We start from the raw sequence: 14,796 nt of genomic DNA on the forward strand, positions 1-14,796 counted from the left end.
CAAGGTTTTACTCTGAGGTTGGGTGGGATGGTTTTGGACATTCCAATTGTAGACCTAGAGGGTGAAAGTAGAATAGGACCAACCCCGCTAGTAGTTTTGGTGAAAGGAAGGAATGTAGGGCTACTGCATCTGGGTAGCCTGTAGTGTAGAACGATTGCGTCGACAATGGTGAACAAGAATTGCGTCAAGTCGACAATTAATGGTTCTTAGTGAGCGCGTCATTCGTAGTTGTAGCATATAGGAAGCAGCTAAGTTGACTGGCTGCCTTATTTTTCCAAAGCAATTGTCGAGCCAAAGGATGTAAATTTGTGTGCAAGAAGACGAAAAGTATATTTTGAAGAAAGTTGAATTTTGAACGGTCTGAAAGACGTGTTTTTTGTGTTCCTTGAGAAAAGGAGTTGATGCATTTTAATGATATATATAGGAAATGTGTCGCCGATTCAGCAGTAGCAGAGCTGATGAGAGAAGACTTTTGATTGCATGTCAGTTGAAGAAGCTCCATAGAAACCATGATTTCTGTTTATGCCATGTTTTTGCCAAAAAGCAGTTGGCCAGTTTTGAGATGGTTTTACTTGTTGCCATTCTGCCAAGGGTTGTTGACGTGCCAACATATTAATTTTTATGTTATGTCAGCAGAGCCAAGATCTTCGTTAAGGCAGCTTGTTTTTTATCACTTTTTACTTCGCAATTCATTGCAGATGGCAGCTTACGAGAAGGGGGAGGGGGCAGGCAGGTGCTAATTGCAGGGGGTTAATGCGTGTTCTGAGGGGGGAACATGGTTATCCTCTGTGAGGAGACTGTAGTGCTTTTGTATCGGGACGGGTGCAGTACAGATGGGCGAGATTGCAATGTGATGGGGCGACTTTGAGGCGGTAGTCATGGCAACGATGATGTGGGCAGACGGGACAATTACCTGAGTTGTACTGATGGTTCTTATTGTAGTAAGAAGATGTTGTGATTTTGAGAAGAACAATTGTTTTCCAATGGACGATGTCTATTTTTTTTATTTCATGATGGCTGGTACAGGTACAAGCAGCAGTTGTCAGTGTATCATTTGACAACTCGTGTACATGGTACATTACTTTATACCATCTCATTGTCTCACACATAAGTCAGGTGTGTACAACTACATGAAAGCAGTTGTAAATGTCAATGTGCTGTGCTAAACCTGTGTTATGGAAAGAGATGGACCGAACCATTCAGAACAATTTGTGATTGGATAGGAGCAGTTGCAGATGGAGTTTGCAGGTGACAGAACCATACAGTACGACCCAGCATTGCTAAGGGTGTAGTTGGAAGTGATTCTAGTGTCTGGGAGAACCCAGTGTCTCCAGCTTATACCATTGAACATTCCAGGTTCCAAGTGGACGATTTATTCCTTTACTGTATTAAAGCAGATTTTAGTTGTTCTTGTACCTTTATCTTCATTAAAAACCCTTTTACAAAATAAAACTTGCACTGGTTCTTTCTTGTATACTGTTCTTACTCGTCTATATAGGAACTACAAACCGGTTTAATGTAGAGCTCTCAGAACAGCTCGTTGCTTGTAACACAATCTAAAAAGTGACATTACATATAACGTGATAAACTTAGATTTAATGCTCATAATTAAAAATAATAAAGACAGTTTCAGATGACACGCCAAATAGCAATTACGTGCAACTGGATATGATTTCAAATCCTTTTGCTTGAGTAACTGCTATTTGGTGTATCTTTATTAACCTATATTGACAGATACAGAAGATGATATACAAAGAAAAGGGAAATGTTAACTAGAACCAAAGCGAGTTGAAAAGAAGATATCATAAAGGGCTAGTGTATTTGGCCTGTCACAACTTGAATTGGTATCCTACACAAAAAGCTTACAGGCAACCATAAACAAGAGTACCGCATTTAAGTTTGCGGGGATTTAATTTCGCGATCACAGGAGAAAAAGTTTCCGCAGTGGTTTTAAGTTCACTGTTGCATGCACCATGCTCTGTAGTCTCTTAATGCCATGGAAAAATGTTCGCAGTGGTTTTAAATTCGCTATGAAGTGGCCAATACGAAAACTGCAAACATAAAACCACCGCGAATCCAGATATAAAAGTCCTTTGTAACGTTATATTGAATCTCAGCTCTAATGTAGTAATTCATCATTTTTTCATCAACTTTGATTGAAAGAAAGTGCCCTAGACTGTGTCACATTGGCAGCGGCGCTGCACTCTAAATTGAGTACCCTTAAACGTTGCTTTACAATGGTAACATCATGTTAATTGCACAAGTATGACTAAAAAGGCAACAGAACACACAAAGTGCAAAAAGATTACTTTTTTGGTGGATGAAATTCGTCGAGCGCTCTGTCATATCACTCGGGCGCAACGCCGCCGCCAACGTGCCGCAGTGACGCCGCTAATGTGCAATGTTTCTGTGAGATACCCGAACCTTAAGACCGCATGCAAATGCTGTACCAAATGTGTTCATATCGCTCTGCTGCGGTGCCTACCTGCTCACCACCACTGTTTCCAACATGGCGGCCATCCGCAGACATTATCGCTTCCCAGTCTTGTGTGTTGTCCGCTTTACCGACCGCGAGCTCACCGACTGAGCCGCCCAAGCCACACCACAGACGACATGGATGGCGAGGGCAACGCTAACGTGCCGCTAGGCAGCGACGAGACCGCAGGAGACGAGGACGACGAGGAGTCTTCTTCCTCCGCACGGGCAGGGGTGGACCTGCAAGCCGAGCTGGACAACTTCCGCGCTCGGTGGAGAGACGAGCTGACTTCGAGCCCAGGTGAGGCCGATTTATCACTCTAACCGACTGTAAAAACATTTCAGAGACTAACACGTGATAAAGGACAACTTGATCCATGTTTCAACGCGTTGTCACTGCCAGATTGCGTAAGCTAAGTTACATGTGTTGTCTTTATTTGCCAGACATGGCTGCACTACAGTATGTGTCCCCCTATAACGGTCACATCACACCACACGACGTGTTTTTGTTGTCTTCTCCCCATAACTCCACGATTCTACCTCCAAAAGAAATCTCTAACAGTCCCTGGTCCATAACAGAACTGTTGACACGTCGATTTTAGCCTTACAAAACTTTCAAGGAGCTCATTTTTAGTTAGGAGTCTGAAATGAAATAACACAAGAAAGGCACAATCTTGTTGTTGTGAGGCATTAGGGATAGGGGGCGTGTCTTTTTTCCATTTTTAAATGTCAACTCCAAAATCTATGGAATCAAGTCCTCAATATGCAGTCACGTCACATATTATAATGGCAACAACAGTTTGACAAACAAGCCACTACCATATGTAATACACAGAACAATTGATAATTACAACCATGAAAATAGACATGAGACCAACTGGTTAATTGCCTGAGGGCACTCAGTGGGGGTTGTTTACAACATGTGGTGTCCTGTAAAGTGGAGATATTCTTTTGTTGAGAATGTTAATAGTTTCTTGAATTTTTGTTCTCATATTGTTTATTGTTAGTGTAATTAGTCGGAAAAATGTCATAAATGAATAAATCCAAAAATGAAACCCTGTGTTTTGTGTTTGCAGGTATACAGGTTTTGTATGTTACATTGCATTTCTTATGTTATAACGTTTTTAACATAATTCTATAACGTTATATACTATATCTAAGGACATTTTAACCTCCCTGGGGCATTAAAAACTATTGCCTATGTATTACATCCGTTGCAGATACATGTAAACAATAGAATTATCATGATTCATTTCATACATGCATGATTGTGCTGCAAGAGAGTAATGAGTCTTTGGGGGTTTGTAGATTCATCCACAACTTTAAATGTATAGCGTGACTTCTTTCAAGTGTACCGGTACTATTAAACATTCAAAAACAACTGTGGTTAACCTAGTACATGTACTAGTAGGCCCCACCCTTGTTTTGCAGATTTGCCAGTAAGGCCAGATCACGCAAGCGTCACCTTTCAAAATAAACATACCGAGGGTCAAATTGACACTGAACTTTCTAAATGTAGTCTCATGAGACAATCCAGAGTGGGATGCTATTTAACCACTGTGTCTTTGGATAATTTCAAAATGTCTTGTTTAGTTTAGTTTAGTTTAGTTTGTAACATTATGACTGACTACAATGATAAACATGTATGGCAAGGGACTACATAATTTCGATGTTTAAAAGGGCAATCAATATCAACCTCTCACATACATTTATATCTGCCATAACATTGCAGGCTTTGAACATTTCACAAACCTTTATGCAATACCTAGGGAGTAGGGACATACAGTGCACGTTAGATGTAGGTAGGACACCAGAAATACCTGCACAGCTGCAAGTTTACCTGCACTAACCTGCATATGAATGAATGAATGAATGAATGGTTTATTTATTGCACAACGCAACTTCAATAAAAACATTTAGCAGCCACCTAGCTGAATTGCATGTTTTTTTCCATCAGTTTCTTATTAATACACGCAAGTGTTAAAAACTATTAGATGAGTTCTTCTTAATAAAACTAGGGATCTTTCAAATATTTCAATATATTATGTGGTATTTCAAGCCCTAACTTGTACATGTATATCTCGTACCCCTGCTCTCAGGATTGTCGCACGAACAGCAACAACGCCGTAAACGACAGGACAGCGAGTCTGATGAGGACTTCAGCCAGGACCTGGAGGAACGCGCCAAGCGGCTGTTCCTGAAGGGGGTGTCAGCTGAGCAGGATGGAAACCTGTACGATGCTGTGAAGTTCTACAAGTAAGTGCCGGAAATATAACTTTTAAAACTAGCATATGAATGATACCTTCATGCAAGGAGGTTAAATTTTAACCTCCTTGCTTCATGTGAGTTACATCATTAGTAGCCTCTATCAACGACATGGAGTATCTGTGATGTAGGGCCTGGGTACTGGTACCAAGTACCAACTTGTGAAACTGGTATTTCATGCTGGACTGGTCAAAAACTACCGGACCGGAAAAAATTCAGTGGATCGGATTTTGGACTGATAAGAAAATGAACAGAATATATTAGCAGGTATGTGTAACATTAGGCTCTAACTAGTCTAAGGGAGGACTGCGAGAGGACTGCGCGTAGAACTTTCCAGTACTTGGAACCCCGCCTTGCATCACAAAGGACATTAGCTTTTCCTATGGTGTTGTCTGACCATAGGAAACTATGCTACTCATGATTTGCATTTGAGTAACTTTGCATATGATCCTAATGAGTTAGTGGTTAAACCAGTTTTTCTAGTTAGCTGTACTTGCATGGAATTGTCCTGCTAGTTCATTGTAGTGACGCTGAAGAAGAGTGATGGATGTCACTCGAAACTTCCAGAAGTAAAATAATCCATTTTTTTTTATCCAGTTGTAGAGATTGAATTGTATTTGAATATTGCTTACCTGGATGTCTAACCTTCATAAACGTATCAAGAACTTGCTATGAAAAAGAACTATGGACTTTTGTAAAGCTAGTGAGAACCTAGACTTTGGGATATATTTCAAGTGCTAGCCTATAGATTTTTCAGTTCATTCAAGGTAAGCTCCTCTTTATGTGTTTCACTGAGAGTTATGCATCCCTTCCAGACAAGCCATCCAGCTTGTACCAGACATCGAGTCCCACATCACCGATTACTCCGAACAGAAATCTGACGACGACTCGGATTCCTCGGACGATGAGGACCTGCTTAGCCCGGAGATCGAGGACGCCGACCTGTTGTCGCAGTTCCATCGCCTGACGGTGTCCGACGGGCGGCTGTGCCAGCCTAATCTCCCACTACGCCAGACACACATCTCCGCTCTACCCACTGAACTGTTGACCTACATCTGCAGGTACTGTGGATATGTTGCATGTGTTAACAGTCAGATATTGACTGTATCTGTATCTTTGTTTTGAGGCACTCTCAAGATCACAGGTTTTCTGCATAAGATATGTGAAACCTAAATGATATTTCGTTTACTGTTTTTCATGTCTCTGTCCTCATTGAAGACCAGTTTTCTTTGATAAGTTACTTAGGTACAGGTAGAGGTGTAGACCTATAGGTGTAGACCTGTACCTTAACCTCTGTAACCAATTCCAGTTATGTTTATCCCTTGTGTTAACCTGGATGCCAGACTATTTCCAGGGCCTACACTCCTCGGTTCTAGGACCAACATGCCCCCGTTTTAAGGAAATTCTGAAGCAGGTCCCCCCTGAGATAGACCCTGATAAATATGCTGAGATCAGACCAGGGTCTGGTATCCTGGCTACGCAAAAATATGGTTTACTGCTTGTGCGAAAGAATAAAAAATTTTCTTGTGTGTTCCAGATGGGTGGTCAGCAGCGATCTGGACATGCGTTCTCTGGAGCGGCTGGCGCTGGTGTGTCGCGGGTTCTACGTGTGCGCCCGGGATCCAGAGATCTGGCACCAGGCGTGCCTGCGTGTCTGGGGCATCAACTGTGGAACCCCGTCCCAGTATGGCAGCTGGAGAGACATGTACATCAACAGGCCTCACTTCAGGTGAAACATTAAGGCAAACTCTGGAAACATATTACTTAAATGTTTCAGTAAAGTTACAGTTGTATATTGAATCTCAGAGTGGTGCCTATCTCCATTTCTCTAGCCCTTTGGCCACACATTTGTGCAAGATACAGCAGCAGAGGGCCAGTCTGCTGTTAGTGATTGTGATGGATTCTCTTACTCCTTTTCATAAATGTTGAGTGCTAAGCAGTGAAAGCGTAGAGTCTTTGGTCATATTGGTGTTATACCAAAAGATTAGAAAGTTTCATTTTATCTATTCCATTTAGATTTTGTCCACAAAGACTGGAGTAATGATCTGAAGTCAAAAACTTAGGCCACACAATTGTGTAATCACTACAGCTGGGTTCTAGTCCACTGGAAGACTGGTGACTGTGTTTGACTAACACTCTCTGCCTTATCTGTATTAGAGTGCTTGCCATGTGATAAGCAGAAAAAGCAGTATGTGATATTTTTACAGTCTTTGGTACAAACCAGGGAAAAACACAACTGAATATAAAGCAAGCACTCTACCAACATGGTTGTTGCAGCAGTAAGAAAAAGTGTGGCTGGTATGACAGTCTACAGATCTGACGTCATGTACATCATTAAGACCTCATATGTATAGTCAGGAGAGCAGTATGTGATATTTCTTATTATGAATATTCAATCTTTGGTACAAACCAGGGACAAAACAATTGAATGTAAAGCTAGCACTTGCGTAGTTATAAAAAGTGGCATTGACATTATACAATTTTTCCACAGATATGACGGCGTGTACATCAGTAAGACCTCGTATATACGGCCAGGAGAGCGGTATATGACATTTCTAAAATCTGGACAAAACAACTGTCGTGAATATAAAGCTAGCACTTGCGTAGTTGCAGCAGTTATAAAAAGTGGAATTGACATTACACTATTTTTCCACAGATATGACGACGTGTACGTCAGTAAGGCCTTGTACGTACGGCCAGGAGAGCAGTATATGATATTTCTAAAATCTGGACTAGCACTCGCGTAGTTGCAGCAGTTATAACAAGTGGAACTGACATTACACTATATTTCCACAGATACGATGGAGTGTACATCAGTAAGACCTCGTACGTCCGGCCAGGAGAGCAGAGCCTGGACACCTTCTACCGGCCCTTCCACATGGTGGAGTATTACCGCTACATGCGCTTCTTCCCGGACGGGACCATGCTCCTCCTGACGTCCGCCGACGAACCGCACGGGATCGTTCACAAGCTGCGCGGGAAGGGGGGCAGCATGATGGGCATGTACACAGGACACTACCGACTACAAGGTAAGTGGCTCCTCTACACTCTGTACAGGGGGCTACTTTACAACCATGAGGAATCATGAAGAAATATGATCTTTAAAACCATGAGGAATCATGAAGAAAGTATGATCTTTAAAACCATGAGGAATCAAGAAGAAAGTATGATCATGTTTCCTCAGGTTTTTGAAAAATGCTTTACATCCATTCTGACCACACAAAAAAAAAATTGGAAATTAAGTTTTAAAAACTCCTCAGTCAGTCAGTTGAGAACATCATCAGATACCAACTCCAGAAGTCAATATGGCCACTGGCCACCAAAATTTGGCGTTGGTCAACTCAATGTGTGCTTTGGGACTATTGTGGGACATTTAAAAAAATCCCATGTCCCAGGCACACAGGGCCAATGCAAGCTCAAATGCGAAGCTTAACAGAAGCCTGCTGGATTCTCCTATACCAATCCTGTCAGTCCTCCGCCAGTGGTCTTAGTTCTGCAGTGCTGCTAAGTCTGCTGATCTCAGCGTCTCTCTTGAGAGCACCTATTGGGGTCATACATTGCTGCCTGGGTTGCGTTTGCCCTGGACTGGTCAAAAACTCCTTCACCTTTCCAAAGTGGTTTCTAGTGTGGCTTTAATGCTCAATTAAAGTTTTGATGCTGCTGTAGTATAGCATTGGTGCCGACTGCCATGGTAGTTTCACAGTTATTTCAACTGTCCAAGATGCCACTCCCTAAACTGTCATCCCATTAGGTGACAAGATGGCAGCTTACGTGAAGAAACGCAACCCCTACGAGCAGAACCAGTATTACCGGTACACCAGGGGTTATCGGAGGTCACAGGAGGCAGTGCCACAGACGGAGCAGAGCTTTCATGTGGAGATGAGATTGGCAGATGTAGGTAAGTACATGTGTTCATACTGCGCCTGCAACACACAGGTGAGTTGTAGATGAGCACAGGTGTACACATAACACCTGGAACAGACTGGTGAGTTGTGAGCACGGGTGTCTATACTACACCTGGAACACACTGGTGACTTGTAGGTGAATACAGGTGTCTATATTACACCTAGAACACACTCTTGACTTGTGTGTAATATGATGCTGTCAACCAATTCTCTTCCCCTCTGACCATGTCTGGTACTTATTATCTTTTGCCAACAAGAACAGGCCCAGGACCCTGTCATCACTTTAAGATTTAGAAGAACACATATCCAGGTTAGATAATGATGATTTGGATCTTTGGTTCATTGGTTGCTTTGTTATATATTTGGTGTCATCTTTTCATGGTGAGGTTTGGTTTGGTTTGGTTTTAATCAGGATCTCCATTAGTGACTTATACGTCAGCATTCTTCATGGAGTCCAGGTGAATGGTACTCATTTTCACTTGACTGATGTGAGGAAAGTCGTATAAAGTGCCTTTCCCAAGGAAGATAAGACTACCACTAAGATTTCAAGAAGTTGAAATCTTTGATTGTCATCTTGTCCTTTATGCAAATCATCCCTTTCTGGTATTCCAGGTCAGCGTAAGAACGCCAAGCTGGTCTGGCTCCGTTACTCGTGCCAGATCCTGAACAAGCGCACACGGACCACCTCCGTCACGGACTTCGACATCGATAAGAAATACCCGCCATTGGTGTTCTCCCGCGTGAAGAGCTACACGGCGGCCGCTGAGAGCCCGCTGTAGAGATGGTGATCTAACTGCTGCAATGAGCTTTCTCACTGTCAGAAACTTCATGCTATATCTGATAGATAAAGGTAATATTACGATGCAGTGGTGAATTTTTTTCTGCTGCTTATTTTATTTTTTTTTTTAATTTTAGAATGATCCTACATTTTTGTTCTTCTGAATCTGTTTTTCCTAGAAATTTCAAGCAACTCACCTGGATAGAGTAAGGAATCCTTTGGTCATAGTTTAAAACCCATGCATGCATGCAACCAAAGTACATGCATTTCTGTTAAGATGAGATATAAGTATACTAGGTCAAGGTTACATATCAAGTTGAAGTATGAAATTGTTTTTGAAGCTTTTCAACAACTTGACATACAGTGTAATGCATATGATAAGACTTTGGACAAAATGTCATACATTTTAAAGCGTGGGGTAGAGTGTGTGACATGTATACATGAAAGAAAAAAATATGAAAACATTAAGATCAAAAGCAGGTTTAATGTGCAAGGGGACCCAAAAGGTTTAATTCTTGCCTGTCCTTCAAAATTGTGTACTCCATGCAAATCATGACTCCACACTTGGACCTTCAATTTCAAAATCTTTTTTTTTTTAAATAAACAGTTGAAAAGATTATGACATAGATCATTTGGTTGGGGTAGATTTAAATTCTGTGACATGACAACTTTAAGCAGTTGTTATGATGGTCTGTCAAACAGTTCTTTGAGATCAGTTGTTTTTTTTTAGTAAAATTTCTTCCACCTAGAAGCAGCTACATTGCACTTATAGAACATCTTCTGCCAATCTGACTACAGTAGTTTGCTAGAAGACTTTAAAATTTACTTTCTAGGAATCAGGGCATGTACAGCTTTAGTTTGTATTACACAAACTAGCTAAATGTATGGCTCTTTTCGGCTCTTGTGGTTAGTTTGTGAATGTATGGGCAGTTGATATGAGGGTGGCAATAGTTTTGTTTGTTGCCATGTGTATTTTTGGTTTTCAGTAATATCAACTGGTACCGAAAGTTGTTGTTTTTTGCACCTCTCTGTTTGGTTCAAATCCCTGTGCTTGTAATAATGTCTTCTTGTCTGTTCAAGTACAGGTTGGGAGTGTTATATTATGAGGTGTATTAATTGTCTGTTCTAAAACAGGTCTATAAATGTATGACTTAAGACATCTTTAACTATATTAGATTATACATGTACTTGCAAAGAAACAGAACATGTATTGTGTATTTTGGCCTTTTTAGGAATTTGAAATGAAGTATTATAACCGAGTGTTGTAGTCTTGTGTTCTGCATATGTGTCCTGTTGTGGGATGTTTAACACTTATGTCTGTCTTGTGTTGACCAAAGGAGAGTTTCTCCTTAGAGGCAGCTCAGTTCCATACATATCTTCACAGGGTTTGGCGCAGAAAGGCTATAGCAGAAAAGAAGCATGTTGTAGATAGCTGAAACTTTGTTCCAACATAAATGATATAGTATTAGGCTAACAGACAGAGGCATTGCCAAAAAAAGGGAAAGGAAAGTGATCTCAATCCAGTTTTAGCTCACTGAGAGAAGAGCTAGTCTTCCTCTGGACAGAGAAGACAGATGCTATGTACAGTATTTTTAGGTTCATTGTACCGGGAGAATTCCCCTAGCCCTAGCTTCTGACAAGCACGATGAACAGTGGACCACAGCTTAACATCCTGTCCTAAGGACTGCAACCCTTTGCGGTAGCATGCATGTCGGGTGAGCGACACAGCCCAAAATACACCAAATGTGTGACTGACGTTCTGTAACCTATAGAAGACTTACTTAGTCATTTACACAGGAAAGAAACCATTGAATGGTTTAACTGGTCACAGAGATGTCAATGGAACACCTTGGAGATCATTGAAAGTTTAAAGGAAGATGTTAAAGATGATCATCAAAATATTTTGAGGTCATTGGTAGACATTGAAAGGCCATATATATAGACATCTATCGTCTCTTGACAGTCTCGTGTCTAATATATTCCCACTTAAGGGGTAGAGTCAATTCCAAGTCACCGAGATGGTTTTGAAATAATATTTGTAATAAGTTTGAACTATTTTGAGTAAAAGAACATTTCAGTCACTAAAGTTCGAAATTGTTCAAACATTTCAAAATGAAAGTTTAAACATGTTTGAACCTTTTTATATTTGTTGGAACATTTGGGAAAGTAATGATATCATTATCTCTTTATTTAGAACAATTTTCAAACATCTATGTGTTTTTGTTATTGTTCCAACATGTTCCAACATTTTGTGTCATTTTTTCCCTCCATAAAAACTTTTATTGACCCCATAAACAAAGCTGCTAAGCTTGGTCCTTTGTTTGGCTCTTGTATTTTTAGATTTTCTATAGTATACACTGGTGAGTCTTTTGTGAGAAGGTGGCAGACAGACATAATTTCCTGCACTTGGCAGGGATGTGTGAATTGCCCTCTTCCCAGCCCACTGACCCAGTTTCATCATATTGTTTCCATGTTCGAACATGTGATCACAAATGATGCATCTATGTTGGAACAGTTTAGAAACTAACAGAAATAATGTATTTGATGTTAGAAATGTTTCTAACATGTTTGAATACTATAGAAACATTTAGAACGTCACATAGATGTTGTAAATAGTTCTAAACAGTTACTTATCACAGTTAGATTGTTACAAAGATTTCCAAATTGTTAGAACAAAAGGCAAGAAACACCCTCTCGGTAATATGGAATCGACTCTATGTGACATTATGAATAATTGTGATGTCAGCAATCGGTCAAGGCACTGGGGAGATGGTGTATTCTGGTTTAGATGGCCTCCTTTGTTCCTCTTTGGGGGATGTCCCTGTAGCTCAACTGCTATCACCCTCACAGTTGAGCTCCTTGCTCCAGTTGGTAAATGGGAGATCTAGGTTCAATCCTGGGAAGTCATCTTGGTTGGAACTGCATTGGTCTTTCGGAAGAGATGTCTCGTATTGAAGGAGGTGTCTTTATACCCCGGTCACATGTATTGAAAATCGATCGGACGACGAGTCTGCAAGCTCTAGATTACGAGGAGGCATGACCCAGACGGGAAGGGGGGAACTCTGCAATTTCTTCGTCGGTATCAGGGTTATGCCACCTCGTAATTTAGAGCTCGCAGACTCGTCGTCTGATCGATTTTCGCTACAGTGACGGGGGTATAAGCACACCAAAGGGGAAGGGCTAAGCAACCCCTCCCTAAGATATCTCCTGCTACTGAGACGGGAAGGAAGCTTGCTGACCTGTGTGCCACTAGGCATTTCTAGGGTCTGGAGGAACAAACTTTGTTCTACTTAAATTAAGGTTTGTACGGTCATTTGTCCGAATTTGACCCAGGCAATACTGCAGTTGGTCAGTGGAAAGTCCGGAACTTGTATTTTTTTTGTGATGGAACAAAGTTTAAGCGTCTACAAAGATACTTTGTTATCCTTCAGCCAGTGAAAGTGATAGGTAATCTGTTAATGCTGGTTGTCAGGTTGAACTGAAAGTGTTAATGATGATAAATATAAAACATCAGGTCGTGCAAATGTATATAGATGTAATATCATATTCTAAGAGAATATATAGGCCAGGAATGTCTCTCTGATAGGCCAAAGAAAGTATGTACAATGTAATGTGCTGTTTGGGGCACAAATGTATAGGGATGGAATGAGGAGAAAATAGAATGTAGAAATATTGTGGCCTCCAATTTAGATTCTAAGTTTTGATTGGCTAGTTGGGAAACTTTAAAACTGATTCAGATGTAAGTAAAAAAGTTAAATAGTCAAGCTGTGAGGTAAGGATAGTATTTTGAAGCTTTTAGAAGTGTCAAATGAGAAAGGGACCTAGGTCATGATTTTAGTAAAATTTTCAATCTTATGAAAAGTTGATTTTGACTTGCCAGAAATTTGACGGGGGCACCATTAAACAAGTTGTTGACTTGCTGTGGCCTTAACAAAATAGGGATGAATTTCTTGAAAAAAAAAAGGGTTAGAAAATGTATGAATTTAATTTTTCCCAAAGATAAAGGGAATCAAAAGTTGAACGGAATGATATTTTTCTCTGAAGAGCTGTCAAGGTTTTTGCTGGATTGAAATGGAACCATTTATACGTGATTCATGATGATCACAAGCAAATATGGTCATGATTGAACAAAGTTATTTTTCAGTTGTTGTTTTTTTTCATTCTTTTAGAACTATTGTATGAAATGTTATTTTTGTGAATGACCTCAAGTATATTAGTGTTGATGCTGGAAATAGTAATAGTAAAGATGCAATGTTATTATTGGGAACTCAATGTCTTAAGACTTCGTGACTTGTAAGGATTTCCTCAAAGTCAGTATGGTGCTTAGGCACCCCTGTACTTCACACATTGGGCATGTCAAAATCTTGTTTTTATTTGTTGTGTTCTTTACAAGCAAGAACATGATTCGGTTACCACAATGTTTAACGTTACAATTGATGTCAATCACATTAGCAATGGGTGTAGTATACATGCATGTGATCTAGCTCAAGTAGCAATGGCATCCTAGCAAAACGGGCATGCGGCAAGCAATGTCCATTATTAGCCCCGGAATATGTATTTTATGGAGATTATGATGTTCTGTTTAAGGTGTTTGATCATCTAGATTCCAGGAAGGAATCCTATATTTATTGATGATGTAAACTTATGATTCTATAATATATAGTCCAATATGCTTGCTATGGTTTATTGTAATAAAGTGTATTTACATGGGCTTGTGTGTTTTCTCATCTTTCCTATTTTGGAATTGAATTATGACAGTGATAAATATGTACATGATAGTGTGTAGTCAATAGAAAGTTACATCATTTTTCTGGTTACTGAGAGCTGAATATTTAAAAAAGAGCCAGGCTGCATGCCTAGGTGCCTTCCAATTCATAGTGCATGCAGACAGCCTGTAGATCGCTTGAGGGCGCTTTTGTTACATCATGCATTGCACACTTTTGTGGGATGGGGGAAACGCATTCCATGCCAGTCTGACATTGTATAGAAATTTACAACAGCATTTCATTGTCAGTGATCTAATCATTTGGACTGGATGCAGCCCCCCACAGCTTTACCCTGTCCTTGGTGCTGAATCACATTACCATTGTGGTAAGTAAAATATGTGATACTTCAAGTTACTATAATTCTGGTATATAACGTTACCAAAAGGTAGTGGTTGATTCTGAATGCTAAAAATGACCAGATGCACTCCTCCACAGTTGTCCTTGGTGCTGAATGACATTTCCATTACAGTATTTTAATTTTTTAGTCTTGATGTATACTGGGAGAATTTTCAGTGGTTGATTCTAAACAGTTTAGAAGACATAAATGTAATCCTGATATAATCTCATATTTAGCCTGTCCTAGGTGCTGAATAACTTCCATGTAGTA

At 40.3% G+C, this 14,796-nt stretch overlaps 1 protein-coding gene across 1 annotated transcript; it reads left to right on the plus strand.

Moving 5' to 3' along the window:
- The first annotated feature begins 2,476 nt into the window (after window positions 1–2,476).
- Window positions 2,477–9,829, plus strand: LOC118430824 (F-box only protein 9-like). Its single transcript, XM_035841855.1, has 7 exons — window positions 2,477–2,776; window positions 4,575–4,731; window positions 5,556–5,801; window positions 6,278–6,469; window positions 7,537–7,769; window positions 8,492–8,638; window positions 9,258–9,829. The coding sequence occupies exons 1-7, from the start codon at window positions 2,614–2,616 to the stop codon at window positions 9,422–9,424; spliced, it is 1,305 nt and encodes a 434-aa protein (XP_035697748.1). The 5' UTR covers window positions 2,477–2,613; the 3' UTR covers window positions 9,425–9,829.
- Window positions 9,830–14,796: the final 4,967 nt, after the last annotated feature.

The sequence above is a fragment of the Branchiostoma floridae genome, chromosome 14 (assembly GCF_000003815.2).
Source record: "Branchiostoma floridae strain S238N-H82 chromosome 14, Bfl_VNyyK, whole genome shotgun sequence".
Classification (NCBI taxonomy): Eukaryota; Metazoa; Chordata; class Leptocardii; order Amphioxiformes; family Branchiostomatidae; genus Branchiostoma; species Branchiostoma floridae.